Source organism: Xyrauchen texanus, chromosome 2 (assembly GCF_025860055.1).
Source record: "Xyrauchen texanus isolate HMW12.3.18 chromosome 2, RBS_HiC_50CHRs, whole genome shotgun sequence".
Taxonomy (NCBI): domain Eukaryota; kingdom Metazoa; phylum Chordata; class Actinopteri; order Cypriniformes; family Catostomidae; genus Xyrauchen; species Xyrauchen texanus.
In genome coordinates this window covers 35,131,322-35,152,093 of record NC_068277.1, presented here as the reverse complement: position 1 = coordinate 35,152,093, position 20,772 = coordinate 35,131,322, and the positions used below count along the sequence as shown (strand labels likewise).

General features: G+C 35.6%; 1 protein-coding gene across 2 annotated transcripts; it reads right to left on the bottom strand.

Annotated features, from left to right (window-relative positions):
* Nucleotides 1-420: 420 nt before the first annotated feature.
* Nucleotides 421-14,967, bottom strand: LOC127618561 (AKT-interacting protein-like). Of its 2 annotated transcripts, none has more exons than XM_052091092.1 (10): nucleotides 14,876-14,967; nucleotides 13,635-13,737; nucleotides 5,946-6,151; nucleotides 5,187-5,251; nucleotides 4,446-4,546; nucleotides 3,066-3,154; nucleotides 2,740-2,838; nucleotides 2,233-2,340; nucleotides 2,009-2,109; nucleotides 421-1,827 (listed from the first exon to the last, which is right to left on the bottom strand). In XM_052091092.1, exons 2-9 carry the CDS (start codon nucleotides 13,674-13,676, stop codon nucleotides 2,037-2,039), a joined length of 783 nt encoding a protein of 260 aa, XP_051947052.1. In that variant the 5' UTR covers nucleotides 13,677-13,737; nucleotides 14,876-14,967; the 3' UTR covers nucleotides 421-1,827; nucleotides 2,009-2,036. The 2 variants fall into 2 exon arrangements, with proteins under 2 accessions (XP_051947052.1, XP_051947045.1); XM_052091085.1 differs by having other exon boundaries at nucleotides 427-1,827; nucleotides 2,049-2,109.
* Nucleotides 14,968-20,772: the final 5,805 nt, after the last annotated feature.

The window sequence follows — 20,772 nt, the reverse complement described above, 5'->3', positions numbered from 1 at the left end:
GAACAATTCTGTTTTTATAAAATTATAAGCTTCACATTTTCCTATTTAAACCCTCCAAAAACTGTCCCCATTCAACTTCCATTGCAAGAGCCTCACCGTTACCTCTTTTAAACAAAAAAGGGACAAGAAATATATTTTTATATATTTTTTTTTTTGTGGTTATCAATATTATGCTACAAATGCTGTTGATTGAGCTGAACTTGTATTGAACTCTGAAAATTCCTTTAAAGCTTTACGGTTAATACTTGTATTTTGACACGAGGAATACATATTTATGCTACCTTCGAAGTTGCAATAAAATAACATGCAAAACTTGTAAAATGTGCACATTTTTGTTTTTCTAAAGGTCAGTTCACCCAAAAATGATATTTGACAGGAATGAAAACAAGGCAGTGAGGAATAGAATTAACGTCTCTTCCATGAAATTCGCTGTTTTAATAGATCAAAGAGCTCAAAGTCAAGATCACATCTAATTTTCCACAACTCATGTTGTCTGGACTTTGAAATTACTTTGTCCCACTGATGACACACTGGAAAACTATCAATCCAAAAACACTTTAAACAACTGTACAACCCACTGAAGAGACAGCAGCACATCTAAAACAAAATATAAAAGCACATCTAAAATAACAAAAATCAAAGTGTGTGTGTTGATGTGAATACAGTCTCGTTAGCCTGTCACCATTTTTATAAATTTTCCATACAATGAAAATAAAATGGTAGACGTGGCAAACGGGCCGAACAACTATGTATTCCACAAAAAGTCAGTCATTTAGGTTTTGGACAGCATGAGGGTGAGTAAATGGATTTTCCTTTTTGGGGAAAACAAATCACTAATGTACAATTTACCAAATCATTATGTACATAAAAAAAAAGCTACAGTGATTGTCTTATGCATTTATTTGCCTTCAACAGATCACAAAATAAAATAAACCTTCCATTGCTTACACAGCTGAGCTTACATTAACATTCTCACTGAAACCACCCAAAATAGTCATTAAAAAGAAATGGGCATCATAAAACAGCAAAAAAAAAAATTTAACTGAATTTATAGCAATGTACATTTCTATATAAATAATTGGAGTTGTGGACTCCACTAAAGAGACCATTCATTTAATTGAACTGCTCCACTATTTACACAAACCTTTTTTTAGTTTGAGCCATTAGGACACATTCAAAGTGAATTACATTAAGGATTAACCTGGTCTTATTGAATAGCATTTATCTTGTGCAGCATTTTACATCAAAACCATTACATACACAGGATTTTAGAACACAAGATTTAAAATTAAAAAGGAAAATAAACACACACCGTGTTCAGTCTTATCTGAAATTAAAAGCATTAAAGTTTGGAGGGAAAAGAAAACTGGTGTAAAGGGAATACAATGGGAGATTATTGGCAACAAAACAAGGGCATATTTATAGCCAACACAAACAAGTGAGGTGTTTTGTCGTGCTAGAAACCTTTAACATGTGCAAGTTACATTATTGAATACAACAAGCTCTGCCTGACTCCCTTCAAGCCTCTGCCTCGAAAAGAATAAGTCATTAGATCTATACTGGGAAAATTAATAGATAAAGCCATTTCAGCGGTTTATTTTAAAGCTGAGTGAGTGTTGCAAATGCAGTTCATAGAACTGCATCAGAATTCAATTTATGTGGTTCAACACAGCAACAGTAGCTTAGCACCCCTCCTGGTGGACAGACAGTGGTACTGAAGGTTCACGTCTGAAGGGGGTTGTCCTCTTTGCTAAAAGGCTGTGTGGTACCAGGCTTCACCCAAGACAGCCCAGACACCGGCAATCCTTTGTAATCCTCAGGTCGTCTCTACAAAAAGAGAAGGCTGTTAAGCACCAAGGGTATAATTCACATACAATACACTTCGAACATGGAGAAAGACGATAGGAAATGGGCTCTACAACCATATTCGCACACACGCAAACCTATAGAAAATAAGCTCATGCTTTACAATGAGGCGTGTGTCAGTAAGCATGAAGACAGTTTTTACTTTGTTTTGGGGAGCAGCCAGGAGAGCGTCACACACTCACTTTATGTGCAAACATCTTCTCTTTTGCCTCCTCATGCACCACTGGATTCCATGGAGAGAAGCTAGAGAAAGACAACAAAAACCTAAGATGCAGAAAAATGAGCCAAAGTCTGGAGACTCGACACTGAACTTTTAAGGTTTCATTCAAAAAAACATTGTGTATTACGTTTGAGTGTTGCACTTACCTTATTGCATAAGGATCATCTATCTTGGGCTGGTCAAACAGGTGGCTATTGCATAACTTTACACTGTCTACAACCTTGCTTTTGAAAAGCTGGATGTCTTTGTCATACCTGCACAGAAAGTATAGGCATTTGTAAACAAAAGCAGTCAAGTGTAGATACTTTAAAACAAAAACAAAAACAAACAGGGAGGCACAGCTAAGAGGAAATGAATATATATTTAAAAAAAAAACACCAACAAGCATTCATCTTGCTGCGGGAGGTTGGACAAAGCTTGTGAACACCATATGACTAAGTCAAATACACAGAAATTTAAAATAAGCTTACAGAAGACTTGTTAGACAAACAAATACATTGTCTGGGCATACAGAAAAGAGATTCTTTGGTTGTCTTATTGCACCCCTACATGGATAAAGCTGAAGCAACTTCTGTGGCATACACGCTTCAGCAGTTAGCGACTCATACATTTAGAACTGTTGTTAGTGCAAACGTATATAATCTATTACTCACAGTACAGCGGCTTCTGGGTTGAGTGGATCCATGGTATTGATCTTGTAGAAGACTGTGCGTGCGTACATTAGAACCTGCCAGATATGGTTGTGAGCTCGTCTGTAGTGCAAGGAAAAGTGTAGTTTCAATAATCACATTTGCAAAACATGTCGATCAGACTTTATGATAAAAAGGAAACAACTGGTGGGTACGAGGAAGAAAACAAATCAATAACAAAAAAAAATAAATTATTAAAAAGATAATCCAGCCTTCAACATAACCAGCAATCATAGCTACAAGAAAGTTCCATGCAGCACAATAAGAGTTTAGGTTATCTTTTCACAAACCTCCATTTGGTGAAAGCTCTCCTCACATCAAGCTCACCAGAGACCGGGTCAACTAATGGGTGGAAAACTGGCGTGTCGAAAACCACCCTCTGAAACAAGCATTAATGCAACAACAAAAAAAAGACAATTTCTGAGTAACCTGTACTATAATAACAAATATGCACAGTCAGTTCTACATGACATTCTGCACTTCTAACATAAAAGCACAGATTCATAAAGTGTAACGACTTAACAGTTTACCCAAAACTGAAAATTCTCATTTACCAAAACTCATCATCCCAGATGTGTACAAGTTCTTTTCTTCTGCAGAACACAAAGATTTTAAGAATATCTCTGCTCTGTAGGTCCATACAATGCAAGTTTAATGGTGACCAGAACTTTTGAAGCTCCAAAAAGCACATAAAGGCAGCATAAATATAATCCATATGAGTCCATTGGTTTAATACATGTCTTCTAAAATGATAGTTGTTTTTATGTGAGAACAGACCAAAAAAACATTTTGGTCTGTTCTCACCCAAAAACGATTTGATCATTTCAGACCAAAATGTTTTTTTGGTCTGTTCTCACATAAAAACAACTATCATTTTAGAAGACGTGTATTAAACAAATGGACTTGTATGGATTATATTTATGCTGCCTTTATGTGCTTTTTGGAGCTTCAAAAGTTCTGGTCACCATTAAACTTGCATTGTATGGACCTACAGAGCAGAGATATTCTTAAAATCTTTGTGTTCTGCAGAAGAAAGAAACGCATACACATCTGGGATGGCATGAGGGTGAGTAAATGATGGGTCTTAATTTTTGGATGAACTCCTTTTAAAAAAAAAAAAAAAAAAAAAGTCCTGTTTAATGTTTTATTAAACAAGTATTTACATATAACAGAGAGCTGAAAGAACAGAAGAACCACTTGTATCCTTAATGGGTTCTTTAAGGAGAAATTTTCATATGATAGAAATGTTCTACGTTAAAAAGCAGCATGTTCTGCAAGACATTGTATGGCTTAAAAGGAACACCTCTGCTGGCTTAATAATTATAGCAGTGTGTATGGGCCAGTAATGTTGTCTTTCTAGACACCACACCCTCTTCTAATGATACGTTATCATACAATTAGTCATAAGACTAACGTATTTCAACATCCCATTTAGCATAAAAAAAAAAAAAAGAAACTGATAAAGACACTACACCAAGGTTTGACTTTTACAGCTAACAAAATACATGTGAGAGTTTTCCCTAAGTCTAGAATTTAATCAGAAATGGTTTCACATATACTCAACCAAACTATAAACCCACAGAGTATGGAATGAATGCACGCTAATGCTAACGCTAGAACTTTGGTCACGCTAAAGCAAAAAATCTTTGGAAAGCGGTTGCGACACTTACAGGGCAGTCTCCGTCTGGGTAGTTATCAGGAATGTACACGGTAAACTTAAACACACCATCCTGGTACAAGCCGTGTCGAATGAAAATTACTCCGAACCACACTGGAACAAAGACAAGACATTGGAGGATAAACATAGCAAATCAGCAACAGATTCTTCTGGTAATTTCCAAATCTGGAGTCTGTTATTGAACATATTAAATGGCATGCCATTTATTTATTATCTGTTATCTGAGACACTGCTCCAGAAATACAAAAATGTATAAAAGTACACACTTACGACGAATAATGCTGCATTCCATTCAGAGACAGACGTTGGAGATTTCTACTCAACATCTCCCACTTCAGCCCATATTGTCTTATGTTGCTCGTAAGATGTATAAATAAAATGGCAATCCACCCATTTGTTTTACAGGTAAAAAATTAGCAACAAAAGAGAACATTTGCCAAGCAAGTTGTCACCACATAATGTGGGAACTGTGACTCACTGATTGGTTTTATTTGCTTGAAAAGTTCGATGAAGTGTTCAAGGAGTACCTGTTCATGTCGCATAATGCACTCGCATATCTATGGAATTGTGCAATTCTGGACATTAAGTTAGAAGTAAAATCACAAAGAGGTGTTCTTTTGCCCCTATTCCAAAAGTAGGAACTTGAATGACACTGCAATATAATATTCTCGGAGGTCATCTGGGACATAAACAGAATAGAGTGGAACAGAAAACAGAAATGCTAGGTTCTTACTTAATGCTGATTTGTATGAAGGCTGGACATAGATGCCGGGGAGCTTCTGCTTGATTACCAACGTGCTGCAAAAGAGACAAGGTCATGAATGTCATTTTCATCTATACACTCCAAATATAAAATGGAAATCATAATACATACATGTGTTGCTACCAAACTTGTTGCTTCAAATTAAAAACTCATGGTCGCTCAGGATTAATAAAAGTGGTCCATATTTTTAGATGTCAACAAATGGAAATAAAATCTCATCCAAAGCATTTTTTTTTTTTTTTAAAGATACTATGAAATGACTTAAGCAAAGTTTACAGTCCTGCATTGATGCCTTATTGAAAAAGGAAATTTAGGCAGAAGATAATCAAGCAGTCTTCAGTCACATCACATCCATGAACCATCATTTGATAATTGCTGGTCAGTTGTAGGGGGAGGAACATTCTTGTCTTAAAGACCATTTTACTGGACAAATATGTGTAGTGCAGCATGAGTCACCAATATTTTTGGTCAGTTTTCCCAGAAAGACCATACTTATCAGATTTGCATATCTGCTAAAAGGGAACTGACAATATTTAGGAGTACATAAGCATACAGATGACCTCAGTTTCAGTTTTTTTTTTTTTATGTAATCTTAGACAACACTACCACTAACAAATAAAGACCCACCACCCATCTCTAATGAATAGCACAACAAGACTGGGAAACCTGAAATCCTAAACAATGACTCACATGAAGCATCAATAAGAGGAGGAAAAGAGCATCACTCACAACTCAGCTAGTAGTGAGTACTCCAGATAGAAAGGCCCATATGAGGCATGGGTGCCATTAGCTGACTGTGTAGAGGCTGTTGAGGCAGCTTTAGTGATGGGGACTGCATTCTTTGGGATGGAGGGAAGCTGCTTCTTGCCAAACTGAGGTCGAGCTGGACTGGCTCTCTGCTCCCCCGGACCAATCTGCTCTTCACAGTCAGATCGCTGCACACACACACACAAAACATAGGAAAATTAGTAACATACCAACAACTCTATAATCTTAATATACAGATTGCATCAATCTACCATTCTATCAAATCTACCAACAGCAGAGAGCCATTTAATTTCACACAGAACAGCCATTTAGTTCAAATGTATTCTAGCACAGCATCTTTTGTCTAAAAATATCTTGTGCACCATTTTTTAGTTACTGTTGTAACATGGAGTCAATTTTATAATAACCAGTCTTAATCATGCTCTACAATACAGTCACTTATGAAAATTGGCTGAGGATTATTTGTCAAACAAATAATTGCGATTAATTGTCTTTCATCATTGGCTAGTTCATATATAATTATATATATAAAATATGCATTCTAGTATATCGTAATATTTTTTTTTTTTTTACGATTGTATTGTGATTTTAAAAATCACATTTTAGCCATTTAAAAATTTACAAATTTCACATCAATTTATATCATGAAATCACATTTTTAATAATGATACAAAGCTGTTGTCACTGTTAGAAAATTCCTACTCATTAACAAAATCCACAAAGTAGGAACCCAATAATGAAAATTAGGGGTCACGATAGTGAAATCTGGCTGACAATTAATTGTCAAACAAATAATAGTAATTATGATGATTAATTGACCATTTTAGGGCTATGATGATTAATTTTCTGTTTTAGGTGTTTCACGAATATGACGATTACCATACAAACTCACTATGTTGTGTGCATGAAGCACACCAAGTCACTTATACAAATTTACAGTACAAAATAAAAAGAATAAAATTCAAAAAAATATTTTAATGATCTGAGTTATTCAGACTTAATGATGTCTGAATAACTCAAATATATCTCTTATTTGTCCGATTTACTTTTGATCCATTGGACTTTTTCAATGTTTTATTTTCTTTTATAACCCAGCAAACCTGTATATCTATTACATTACTATATTATGCAATAGTAAAATATTTCTGCCTTAAATTCTTCACTTTCACACATTATTTAAAGGCTCTCTTATTAACTCACAAGCCCTTATTTCTCATGAATTTGAGATGCTGTTTCTTGCCCTTTATCATCTCCTCTGTGGGTTTATTCACGCAGTGTTAATAACCCGCAGTGAGACAATGACCATGGACATTTGCCATTAAAGGACCATTAATTGAAACTGGAGTGCTTGGAGTTCACAAAATGACTCCTTTTATACCTTGTTTATATTTTTGCAGGAGTTTGGTGCAAGCCTCTGTAGATGGCATGCACATCAGAGCACTTGAGAAGTGGGTAATCTTCACACGCTCTCAAGAGAGTTGCTCTTGTGACGTCCACGTGCAGTTGCCTGAGATGCTTGGAGTTCAACTGAATGAGACACAAGTGCTTTTTCCTGCATGCACATGGAGACCGCATTCAGGGAAAGACGAGGCTGAATCCAGCTTCTTAATCAACTGCTTTTTCAGTAAAAGGGCCTCGTGCTTCGACACTACACAACTCCATCAGTGGCGAGTGAAATGTTAATATTTACTTGCCAGTGGCTAATAAAAGACATTTTTTGGTCGCATAGTGCAAAATGTACTCGCATATGCGAGTGATTTACTTGCAATGTAGAGGGCTGAATTGTCATACATCTAAAAAGGTGCACATGTGCTTCATACACCTTAAGTCATTCACATATTAAACTCAATCTATAAAACAGGGATAGGATTTCCCTTTAAGGCTTTAATAACTTTAAAACATTTTTTCATGTTATATCAAAATATTTGTAAATACTTAAAGTAGGTCACTCTTAATGGTCAATGCCAATTTGACATTTACACTGCTTTGGAACTCAAATACATATTACTTTTATATATAAAAAATATGTAATATCAAAAATATAGTTTTATTTAAATTTTATATTATGTGATAGTGAATAAATTAGGACAAATATTTTACTTTCATACATTATTTTAATGTGCTTTGATTTAACCGACAAAGCCTTATTTTATATGATGCAAAACCTTTGAGAATTTCATAATTCTATCAGTCCACAGAAATAGAGTAAGCGGGCGTCTCCTGTGGCACAGCACGTCATTAACACAGTGTGAATGAACCCGCTTTGACCAGGAACATTTGACATTACATGATCGTGTAATGTGAAACCAGAGTGCTTTGCGTTCACCATCAAAGTTAATATTTGTTTGTTTATATTTTTGCATGAGTTTGCTCTCATTGAAATCGAATGTCAGAGCGAATTCCAGCGGCATGAGCACCAGTGACCGTTGGCGACAGAGGTCACAGTGGTGAGCGACAAGACAAAGTTGAGAAAAGTTGTAACTTTATGCAAATGATGTGTCATTCGTGAGCAACTACCAATGAGAGTGAAGCTCACATAAATCACTCTACAGGCAGTAAATGTACGAGATACAGGAGTCGAGTGCAAGCAAGTCGGAGAAGTTAAATGTTTCATTGAGCAATTTAACTATTCCATTTCATTTGTCTGTAACCACATACACGGATATAGCCTGATAAAAAAAATTATCAATGTATGAATCAAACAAATTTTTTCCTAGAATAGAGCATTCATCTTGTTCATGACATGATGCATTGAGCACAGCTGCAGGTTATATAAAAGCACTTTCCCCTGAAAAAAAAGAACATTTTAGAAGCAAAAGAACTAATTCTTTGTCAAATCAGGACTTCCTAGTTGTACCAGCAGTATCATCTGCAATCAGAATTTCTATGTTTAAATGTTTTTATTTGGTATTTCAGCAGATGATCATTTGTAACTACACCTTTTATATACAAACATAAAAATTATATCCTAACAAATATGCATGAACAAGAATAAATAAAAAAATCCAACCCTGCCCAAAAACTCAACCCAAAGGTGCTATCCAGTGGTAAAAGCATGTCATGAAAGCATAGTAAACATTAAATCACTAGCTTGCAGAAAATAAATAAAAGGTGACCAAATTTTTTCAAATAACAAAATCTTGTTTTTAGAGCACACCTAATTCTTTCTAAATGTAGTGTTCCAGTCAACTCTGTCAGCCACAGTTTAATCGTTGGAACTTCCTTTTTCTTCCAAAACGAAAGAATAAGTTTTTTTTAGCAGAAATTAAACCATATGAAACAAAATGTTGTTGTACCAGTGGAAGTCTCAAAAATTCTTCAGAGACTCCAAATATAATTAATATAGGATCTGGTTCAAATCGTATGTCCAATGTATCTGAAAAAACCTGGAAAATCTTATTCCAGAAACTTTGTAATTTTGGACACATTACATAGCAATGAGACAGGCTGGCATCTAAAATTTGACATCTGTCACATAATGGAGACACTTCTGGGAATATTTTGTTCAGTTTACACTTGGAATAATGAAGCCTATGAAGCACTTTAAAATGAATAAGACAATGCCTTGCATTAATGGAACATCTGTGGACAAGTTCAAGACTGCGTTCCCACATTTCACTAGGAATTTCTACAGTCAGTTCCTCTTCCCAGGCAGATTTAATTTTCTCCATCGAAGGACTTTTCACCTGTTCTAAAGCCTTGTACAGAAACGAGATGGTATTACCATCTCTATGACGTCTTTCCAAGAATGCATCCAGATACATAGGTGTGGTAGTGACATAGTTAGGGATGTAAGACTTCACAAAGTCTCTAATTTGAAGATACCTAAAGAAATTATTTGAGGGAATATTATATTTCTATTATAATAGAAAGCTGTTGAAAGGAAGCAAATTTTCCATTCATATATAAACCCCCTATATTTCGTAACCCTAAATTTCCCCAAATCTCAAATGCACTGTCTAACATCGAAGGGCAAAAGGAAGGGTTAGCTGAGATAGAGCAAAAACGACATCTGGATGAATTTAAAATGCGTCTTTAACGGTTTCCAAATATGAATAGAATTATGAATAACCGGGTTGTTTTTATAAAGTGAACTAGCTATACCTGTGGGTGATAGAAGTATTGCGTTAATGGAATGAGGGAGGCATTCCTCCTGTTCCAGCATTAGCCAGCTCTCCTCTATCATCGTAGAATCTATCCATGAGGTCAGAACCCTCAGATTTGCCGCCCAGTAGTAATAAAGAAAATTAGGTAGGGCGAGACCATCCTGTAATTTGGGTTTACATAGGTGCTGCTTAGAAATCCTATGGGCTTTATAGTCCCAGACAAAAGGAACCAGAACAGTCCAATTTTTTGAAAAAAGATTTGGGCAGAAATACGGGAATGTTCTGCACCATGTACAAAAATTGTGGTAGAAATATCATCTTAATTGCATTTACCCTGCCCAGAAGAGAAATAGGAAGTATTCTCCAGAACTTGATCATGGATTTAAGTTTAAACAACAGGGGTTGAAAATTAGCCTTAACTAAATTGGAAAACTTTTGTGTCACCTCTATTCCTAGATATGTGAATTGTTCTGAAGCAACCTTAAAGGGCAAATGATGAAGCCAAGAAGAATCCCTGATAGTGACTGGCATCAACACACTTTTGTCCCAATTAATTTTATATCCTGCAAATGTACCATATAAATTAATCAAATTAAGGATATTTGGAATGCTACTATTGGGCTCAGATATAAATAATTATATCATCTGCATATAACGCTAATTTATTATCAGTATTTCTGGTTTTATACTCTTTAATACCAGAATGGACTCTAATGGCCTCAGCTAAAGGCTCAATCGCTAATGCAAACAGAAGTGGCGACAGCGAGCAACCTTGTTGCAATCAGAATTTCTAAAGCTACTTTGGCCAGACCTGCAGTCCAACAATAAAGCGACAGCAGTAGAAATGCCCTCAAGCGACACGGATCATAGAGTCTAAAGACACCAAGCAACAATGTTGCTTACGGTGTGAACAAGGCTTAATAGAAATTGATTCTGCAGCTGGACACCACAGAACAGCAGACAGCTTTCTGTAAAAATCCAACAATAATAAAATACAGCGATCGATCAACAGAAATAAGGGGTGTGCAATATATTTATGGTCTACGATAATATCGCAATTGTTTTAATGATATGCGAAAATCACATTATAGAGTATATCACTCATTTTCAAAAAGCCTTAAAGTGTCCATGAATTTACTGCGTGCTGTAGCAAATTAGTATATACTACTGCACATGCGCATTCAGATAGTGATGTTGCACATTAGATGTGTATGACATAAGTTAAAAATGAGCGAAGAAACGGCGAGAGAAGATCGTCAAACACCAACAACCCACGCTAGATTTAACTGCTAGACATGGGTTGTCATCAATAGCATGGAGGTGGTTTGGTTTTGAAAGGTCAGATGCTAGTCAAAAGACGTCAATCTGCAAACTGTCCCGAAAATTGGTTGCAGTCAAAAGCAGCTGGACGATCAACCCGTTTCACCATCTTTGAACTACCCATAGCACTGAATAGGAGGAATACTCCTGCAGCTGACAGGGTAAACGCAAAATAACACACTCAACAAACTTAGGCCGAATCATTTAGCAAAAAAGTTCCTTGCGACAGATGGCACGATATAACAAACATGATGCCAATTTAAGTGGTCGAGAGAGATGGTTTTAAACAACTTGAAGACTTTAGACCAAAGATACACACTGCCTGGGCTTTTTTTGCCTTTGACTTTATGCAAAGTTTTACAGAAGGGTGTAATTTGTTGACAAAAGCAAAAAAATAAAAACATTTTCTGGTGCTGTGTTTGAAAGAAGTTTGCATTTGGTGACTTATTTATGCTGCACAGTTCACCTTACAGCAGAGCATTGTTTTGTATTGTTCTTGAATGCTTCAGTTGTAAATAATAAAAGACCTCTTTTCCTTCAATATATTGTTTCGATTAATAATATCAACAATAAATATTATCATGTTATGCTATTATTATTTTGTAAGAGGGAACTAGTATTTGTTTTTTTGGAAGGATGCAAAATATCGTCCGTTTATCGTTATCGGCAAAATGCCAGAAAATATTGATATAATTGTGTCAATGTCGCACACCCCTAAAATATATAACACACAATCTCTATCTATCTATCTATCTATCTATCTATCTATCTATCTATCTATCTATAAATATAAAAGTCACAAACCTAAAATACTGCCTGTTATCAATACGGTCATCTTCTACAAAGTGCAACCCCTTAAATACTAAAGCCAGTTACTTTTGAATACAGGAAGCTGCAATAATTCTAATATGCTTAATCCATTCACCATTAAAATTTAATTAATCAGAACAGTCAGACACAAGTGTACATCCAGCTTTCATATGATCCTCAACAGAAACCTCAAAAACATTCAATACATTCCATCTATCTACCATAAATCACAGATGGAGCACAGTTGGTCTGGTTTATTATTCAGAATCTCTTTAAAAACTGCTGAATGTAACACCTTTACAACAGCTGCGACTCCACACCACACCAACATTCTGACAGCACCTTTACAATTTACAACAAACAAGCTGTTACTTCATTTGCTGGGATCAGTCAAGAGCAACTCATCTGCTTTGCAATTTAGTATTGTTATCATACACAATATTAGTCAGGATACATTATTCTAGGAAAAGGGGTCAAAGGCTTTCATCTTAAATACTAGCATGCTCCTGCACTACACGAATGACTTCAGACTGGCAGTTCGAAATCACCTTTAAACTCTGAGCCTCCCACTTGATTCCTCAGTAGAGACAAATGTTGTGAACCAGCCCATTTCGCTAACCTTGTGCAGAGACATTCAAACTTCAGGTGGGGGGGTGAATAGCAGAGAAAAAAATAAAAAGGTAGATTAAGGGCATTTTTAGACATGTAGCTTGTTTGATTTGTTCTGAAACAGGGGCTAAAATTGTCACAATGTTGCATTTCGTCTTGGTTCAGTTCGTTTTCACAAGGCAACACTTCAAAACTGTCCAAAACGGTGTCAATAAGTCACATGTAAGCAAACTGGCCACGTATTGGTCAGAATGTTTGTGTGCTGTTACGGGATTTAGCGCATCCATTCATATGGGACCAGTAAATGTTGTCGATTGTAACAGAATGCATGGCACAGAATGTGCCTTCCAGTCAGAGGTTACCCGGCAAAGACACTTATCCAACACACAAATGGTATGCAATGTAAAATTTGCGTCATTGCTTTTTTTAATCAGTCATTAGTTGCTTTTGCATCATTTCTGCATTGAAAAGTGCCTGTTCTCATGGTCACAGATCTGGCTCACAAACACAAACAGCAGAGGTCAGTTTTTTTTTTTTTTTTTTCCAAGATCCATCAGGTATGTTCATGATTTCTATAGGGAAATAGTTTTGTATTGCATTCTCGCCACAAGCTAAACATTCCAGGGTTAATTTCCAAATGGTCTGAGATATTGTTTTGGTGCGGATCAGAGTGCGATTGTCCTGTTCATACACGTCTAAACTAATCAAACTCTGGGTGAAAATGAACCAGGTTCTGAAAAAAATGAAAACGTGTGAAAACGCCCTAAATGTAATTGTTTTAACTTTGTTCCATGATAATACATACCTTTCGACCAGCGTTTGTCGACATGCTCCAGAATGGGTTCATTACTCATTGAGCTCTCAATGGGTGTATGTTTGTCCACTTTTGGTGGCATCCGAAAAATTTACTGTGAGAGAAAAGGGCGAGATGGAGAGAGAGAAAGAAAGTGCTGATGAGAGCCTGGACATTTGAAGAACACAATGGGCAACCTGATGCTGTACGGCAGCTGGTGGCAATCCAATCCCCACTAGCAAAGATAAATCACACTGTATGTGCTAGTGGGCAATTCAGAGAGTTGAAACCCAATGCACAATAATAAAGTATTTTAACAGTTAGTAAACATTCTGTGGGATGGCAAAATTCTCCATGTTCTTAACTTACCAATCAGACCGTAGGTTTTGAATACCAGATCATTTTTTTTTTTAGCATAAACGACCAATATAACCAAGATGAGAATAAATCCCAATAATAACGTTGTGTAGCGACGTATGAGACTGACAAACAGATACCAAAATCGGAGACACTAGAAGAACAGACACAAGAGCTGTTCAGGCTAATCAGCTTCATCTGAAACCCACTGCAGAAATCTTGGGTGGATCACAGATAAAATTTAGCGTTTAATGAAGGCTTGTCTTTTTCTTGTCTGACAGGATATTTGTGACGGGACTTGCCTCCATTTACCACGAAAACCACCAGACCTAACGAGTTTCACTTAATTGAGCCAAACAAATGCCATTTGACTGAACACGTTAGACATAAACTCGTCGGGATATTAAATAATTGTATTTAAATTGTATTATTTTGTATATTTATTTGCTTGCTTTTTCTGTACAGTTATGTAAACAGCCGACAACACTGTTATCCGAATAATCTTACACAAATACCAAACACACCTCAAACAAGCCTGACAGGAAAGGACGGGACATAAACACGACTGAGGAACTGTGATTGGCTCTCACTGTGAGTGACACTTCCATCACCCTATCACTTTTCCAATACAACAAACCACAAGATTAAATATCTGCAAATATTTGACACATACCGAGAATATACGACGGAACGTAGCAATTAAATGACATCTACCGGCTTAGTTTATGGTACACGTAGCACGCGTAAGCTTTAAACCAGCTGCCCAAAGTCTTGCCTTACGTTGTATGGTATTTAGCTGAGCGTTTCTTCGGACGCGATCTGCAGATGTTCACGAGAAAACGCCGTGAAACATTAATAAATACCTTGTCGATTAGAATGGGCTTAGTAAAACTTACCGTGTAGAACTCAGGACATTTCACAATTTTTTACAACACGTATCCACCCTCCCTGTTGACTGACCGAACGGAATGTGCTAGTTTTCTGTCATTGGTTTATAGAGAAGTGTGGGAGATTCTATTGGTGCATTCTCCTGTCAATCATGTCAGACCAAGATAACGATTTTTCATTGGTCAATTTAATGTAAAATTTATACGACAGCTTCATTGGTTGTCAATAGGAATGTGTTGTAAATGTCTACATTTTACACTCACTTTAGTCTAGTACGTAGTTTTTAACTGAAATAACTTAACCTATAAATTATTTTTAGCTTTTTAGTCATTATAATAAGTACTATATAAATGTGTATGCAGGTGTTTTTGTAGTTTGTAGATGTTACGTTCCTGAGTATTGAATATGCAAGCTTGTTCATTATTCCTTGTTGATTAATACGTTCAAGTTTGCACATTCATTTTCTTAAATAAAGCATTGAAGTAATTTTCATTTCTGTCAATGCTTAACTGAAGAAAACACACTTAATAGAAAGAAAGAAAGAAATTTGGCACATTTTCAATTTGGCACATTGGCAAATGGTTTACTGATTTAGTTATCTCTCTACACAAAAGAGGGAGTGAAACACTCAGAATTGTGAACTCAGCAATGCTCGTTCGAGATGAGCAAGTTCTGCGCAGAACTGAAACAAGAAATGCAGGGGTTTTAACTACTAAACTTGCACTTATGTATATGATACTTTGCTAACAAAAACAACAGGTTTATTACATAATACCTATTACAGTCTTTCCTTTCATAGTTATCGAAACCAAATAGCACATATTGATATGTAAAATCAAAGTCAGATTGTATGCTGGTCTTAATAAAATTACAAAGATCATACCAAAATTTTTAAGTGTGATTACAACTCCAAAATAAATGAAGTACTGTCTCTGATGAGTTGTTACAAAAACAGCACTAAGTGTCTATGTCATATTTGATTCTTTGAATAAAACATTTAGCTGGATAAAATTTGTGTAACAATTTGAAAACAACCTCTCTTGACTTTGTTAGTCAAAAGATATTTCAATGTAAGATCCATACCTTTTTCCAAGGGATACTATCAACCAATCCATTCCAATAAGAAATAACATATGGGACTGTAACAACCTCCTCTTGAAATAAAGCTTGAATTGCTCTATTATTAGTGTATTTTCCTAGGAATGGTTGAGAAGCACACCTTCCCAGGAAATATTTAAGGGGGTCTATCTTGGATAAAGTTACAGTCAAATTAGAATGTTGACGTCTTGAAAGCACCTGCAGGTATTGCATCAAGGACTATTGAGAATTATTTTTGTGTGAGCGGTATTTTAAATTTCATCAGAAAAAGAACTCAAAAGTTGACCTACCAATAAGATATCATTTTTTACCCAGTTTTCAACAAATATTGATTTATTTTTATACAAGACATTTCTGTTATTCCATATAATATATCTATGAGGGGAAAAATTGTGTTTGTAAATTAAGGACAGGCTAGTAGCATCTGTTTATGAAAATTTGAAAACTTAATGGGGATTTTACTAATATTATAATTACACATTAAAATAAACTTTAATCCACCTAATTGAGAAAAAATATACCATGGGATGGTATTCCAAATAGAAGATGGGGTACTGAGGAATTGTTTCAGCCAGTTAATTTTAAAAGCGTTGTTGAGTATATTAAAGTCAAGAACAGCATTGTTCTTGAAGCATTGGCATTTATCATGAAAGATTTATTCACATAATTATTTCTGTTCCTCCATATAAAATTGTATAGTGTCTTATCAATTTGTTTAATCATAATGTTATCAATTTGTAAAGACAGAGCTGCATATATCAACCTAGATGTGCCTTCTACCTTTGATAATAAAATTCATCCTCATAGAGATAGGTCTCTCAGTAACCAAGAATTATTATTATATATATATTTTTTTCAATAATTGGATTAAGATTTAAATAACATCTGGCATTTTCATCTTTAACAATTTTTAAACCTAAATAAGTCACTTCACAGTTTACAGGAATTTGACATAAATTGATTGCAGCATTGTTGTTTTTTACAGCCATCAGCTGACATTTATTTATATTTAGATAAAGCCCTGATACTTTGGAAAATATTAAATTTTTCAAACAATTAAACCTACAGCAATCGAAATTCGTAATGAATCTTTAAGAAAGACGGTAGTGTCGTCTGCCAATTGACTGATTAAAATATGTTGATTCGCAACCAATATACCAATTGCAAGTTGGGAAGCAATTAAATAAAGACAGTGGGAGATTGGACAGCCTTGTCTAATTCCTCGATATAAATCAAATCTTGAAGAAGTACCGTTGACACAGCTACTTCTATGTTTATATAAAGTCTTGATAGCACTGTAAAAGTATTTACCTAGACAAAATATTTCCATTGCCTTAAACATAAATGCATGCTCCAACGAATCTAAAGCCTTGTAAAAATCTATAAACAATATGTAGGCATCACTGTCTATAATTTCATTATAATCCAACACATCTAGCACCAAACAGATATTATTGGCAATATGTCGCTTTCTCATAAAACCATTTTGCGTTTCATCAATGTCATGTAAAACTTGTTTTAATCAATTTGCAAATATGGATATAAAAATATTATAATCAGTATTAAGTAGACTTATCGGTCGCCAGTTCTATAACATAGCCACATTTTTATTAGGTTTTGGTAATAACGTTATGATGCCCTGTGTCATAGTTGAAGGAAGAACCTCATTGTTTAGACACTCTAAAAACAACTAGAACAGAAAGGGTGCTAGTTGTTTGGAAAACTGTTTATAGAATTCAGATGTAATTCCATCACTTCCAGGCGACTTGTTATTTTTCAGTTTGGAGATACATTTTGTGACTTCCTCTAAAGAAATTATTGAATCACACATTTTCTGATCAACCTCTGAGATACGTTTACACTGCACTGAGTCCAAGAAAAAAGATGTTGCCTCCTCTGAATATCTAGATTTATAAACATTGCTATAGAATTCAGATATCTTTTTAGGATCTGTCGTCTCTATACCATCAATATTCAGAAGTTCAATAGTAGAGCACGAGGCATTTCTTTTCTCTAACTTAAAAAATATGAAGAATTTTGACCCCAATTTTGCCCCAATTATTGAAAAGACACGTAAGGTACTGAATCAGTGGTTGCTGAGAGATTTGTCAATCAAGGGCAGAGTTCTGCTCACTAAAGCAGAAGACGTTTCTCGCTTATTATATACTGCCCAGTGACTTTATGTTGACAAACACACATGTAGATTAATTGACTGTATGTTAGGTAAATTTTTATGGAAAAACAAACATTAAGAAATCAGTAATACTAAATTCATATGATAAAGGCAATTTAAATTTTACCGACTTTAGCTCTATGAACAATAATTTTAAAATAGACAATATTTTCAAAACCCATGGTCTGTTTGGAATACAATCCCTCGACATATTTTTTTCTCATTTGGGTGGTATAGAATTTTTGTTAATAATCAACACATATTTCACTCCTTTACACAGTCATCTACACTCATCTACTTTCAAAGCGAGGCGTTTGGCATCTCAAACGAGCCTAATGGCCTTAATTGACAGTCTAACTTAGGCCTAGTCCACGTTAATACATTTTCTTTTGAAAACGCATCTTTTTCTCTCTGTTTTGGCCTTTGGTTAAAAAATAAAAGTCACTTTGTACAACCTTCACATTGCATTCCTTCAAAGGCGAAGGGAAGTTTACTCGGAATTGGTGTCCGGCGACAGTGCACGAGGACAATTGCGTTTCAGACCGTACATGCAGCAGGGATTTTCCGCATATGCAGTAACATGATTTAAGCCTTTTCATACATTTCAGTGTGGATGAGCAACTTTTGGAAAACACTTGAAAACATTAGTGTGGTCGGAGAGTGTTTTGAAATGAAAACACCTTTTTCAAATGTATCCGGATTAATGTAGACGTAGCCTTAATCCTCTCTAGGTAGGTACACATGCTCAGAATAAAAAAGTGCCATCAGTACAATTTAGCAAGATTGGCAATACAGTATATTATCCACTGCATTTCTCCATAAAATATCATGAAGACTGCCATCAATTGCATTAATTATGTCATTACATAGAGGGCATTAACATGGTTATAAAGTTATTTTATTTCTCTTATATAAACAATATCTCAATGGCCTACTTTAGCTTAAAATAATGCTTTTCAAATGATCAAATTGTTGCAATTGTTTGCTTGTTTTCTTTTAGTAACTGCTCTGTAATCTTTGGTACCTTGTGTTTGATTGATTGATTGATTGCTAGATTGATTCAGATTAACAATTTTTATTGATTCACATGTGAACATATAAAAACAAAACATATATATAGAATCAACATTAACCCCCACTAATACTCCTCGCAATCCCCAATCCCACCCTGGCACCCAACAATATCCCAGTGGTCGTACATGACATAGACACACACAAAAATAAAAATAAATATACAAATATTATCCATAAATAACTTGTTAACTTGAAGTTAAACTTCCCCATTCTTCTAAATTACCCTTCTTCAAAGGCTGCCACCCTTCCCATCTCTGAGCACCACTCCTGAAATGAGGGCATTCCAGCCGACTTCCAAACCCTTATCTGTCTGGTGATCATAACACTGGTTAAGACACAACTCTTTGTGTCTATTTTCAACATCAATGATCGCCCCATCACCCAAAATACAGAATCTGGGGAAAAATTATTCCCGAGTGCCCAATACATCACACACCAAACTCTGAACCTTCAACCAAAACTCCTGGATCTTAACACACTCCCAAAAGACATGGGTTATGTCTCCATCCTCTGATTGGCATCTCAAGCAGGTGGGTGTGTCTTTAAGACCAAGCCTAAACAATATAGAGTGGGTCCAATAGAATAGTATGCTATTCCCAAAAATAGTACAGAGCAAGTGGCGCAGCTGTAAATACCTAAAAAACTGAGATCTGGGTATCCCAAAATGTTGAACCAAATTTTCAAAGGATCTCAACACACTACTCTCATACAGGTCACCGAGTGTAGCAGTCCCCACAATCCACTTTGACCAGCAGAAAGGGGACTTATTAATACATAAGTTGGGGTTTAGCCATAAGCTCGATGCAACGTTTAGATAAATATCTGAATTAAACTATCTGGACACTTTAGTCCATACCGAGTGCAAATGCGAGATAACGGGGTGTAATTTATCTTCTCCTGTTAATTTGATAGAAAGGCTTTGCAATGGCAAAATAGGGGCAATAACTTCCTGTTCAATTCAAAACCAGGGAGGGGCTCTTTCAGGTGGAAGCATCCAATGAGTCAAATGTCTGAGACCGAATGCATAATAATAAAACAAAATCTTGGGTAGGGCTAACCCACATTTGTCAATCGGCCTATGCAGCTTACTGAAATTTAATCTGGGAAGCTTACCATTCCAAATGAAGGACTTCACTATGCTATCAAATTGCTTGAAGTAAGAGAGGGGGACATCTATAGGGAGAGACTGTAGCAGGTAATTGAATTTTCGATTACAATTCATTTTAATTACATTAACCTTCCCAATCACCGATAAACGTAATGAAGTCCACCTCGAAAACCTTTTTATTAAAGGACCAAAATCAACTCCAACTAAATCAGACAAATTTGCTGAGAATAAATTACTCAAATACTTAATGCCCTGTTTCGGCCAGTGGAAGGCACCTGGCTGGAAAGCCGTCACTGGGCAGAACGCTGTCAGAGCCAAAGCTTCGGATATATGCCAACTGACTCTGTATCCTGAGAATTTAGAAAGGAATTAATAATTTTGTGGAGGCAAGGCATAGATCTAGAAGGGTTAGAGACGAATAGTAAAATGTCACCTGCATAAAGCATAAGCCT

Bases quoted from the DNA above. Each gene is read 5' to 3' on its own strand.
- LOC127618561 (XM_052091085.1), bottom strand. From the start codon at position 13,676: ATGAACCCATTCTGGAGCATGTCGACAAACGCTGGTCGAAAG. The intron at 4,547-5,186 runs GTAAGAACCTAG...TCTTTGTTCCAG, and splicing joins TTCATACAAATCAGCATTAA to TGTGGTTCGGAGTAATTTTC. The intron at 1,828-2,048 runs GTGAGTGTGTGA...CTCTTTTTGTAG, and splicing joins AGAAGATGTTTGCACATAAA to AGACGACCTGAGGATTACAA.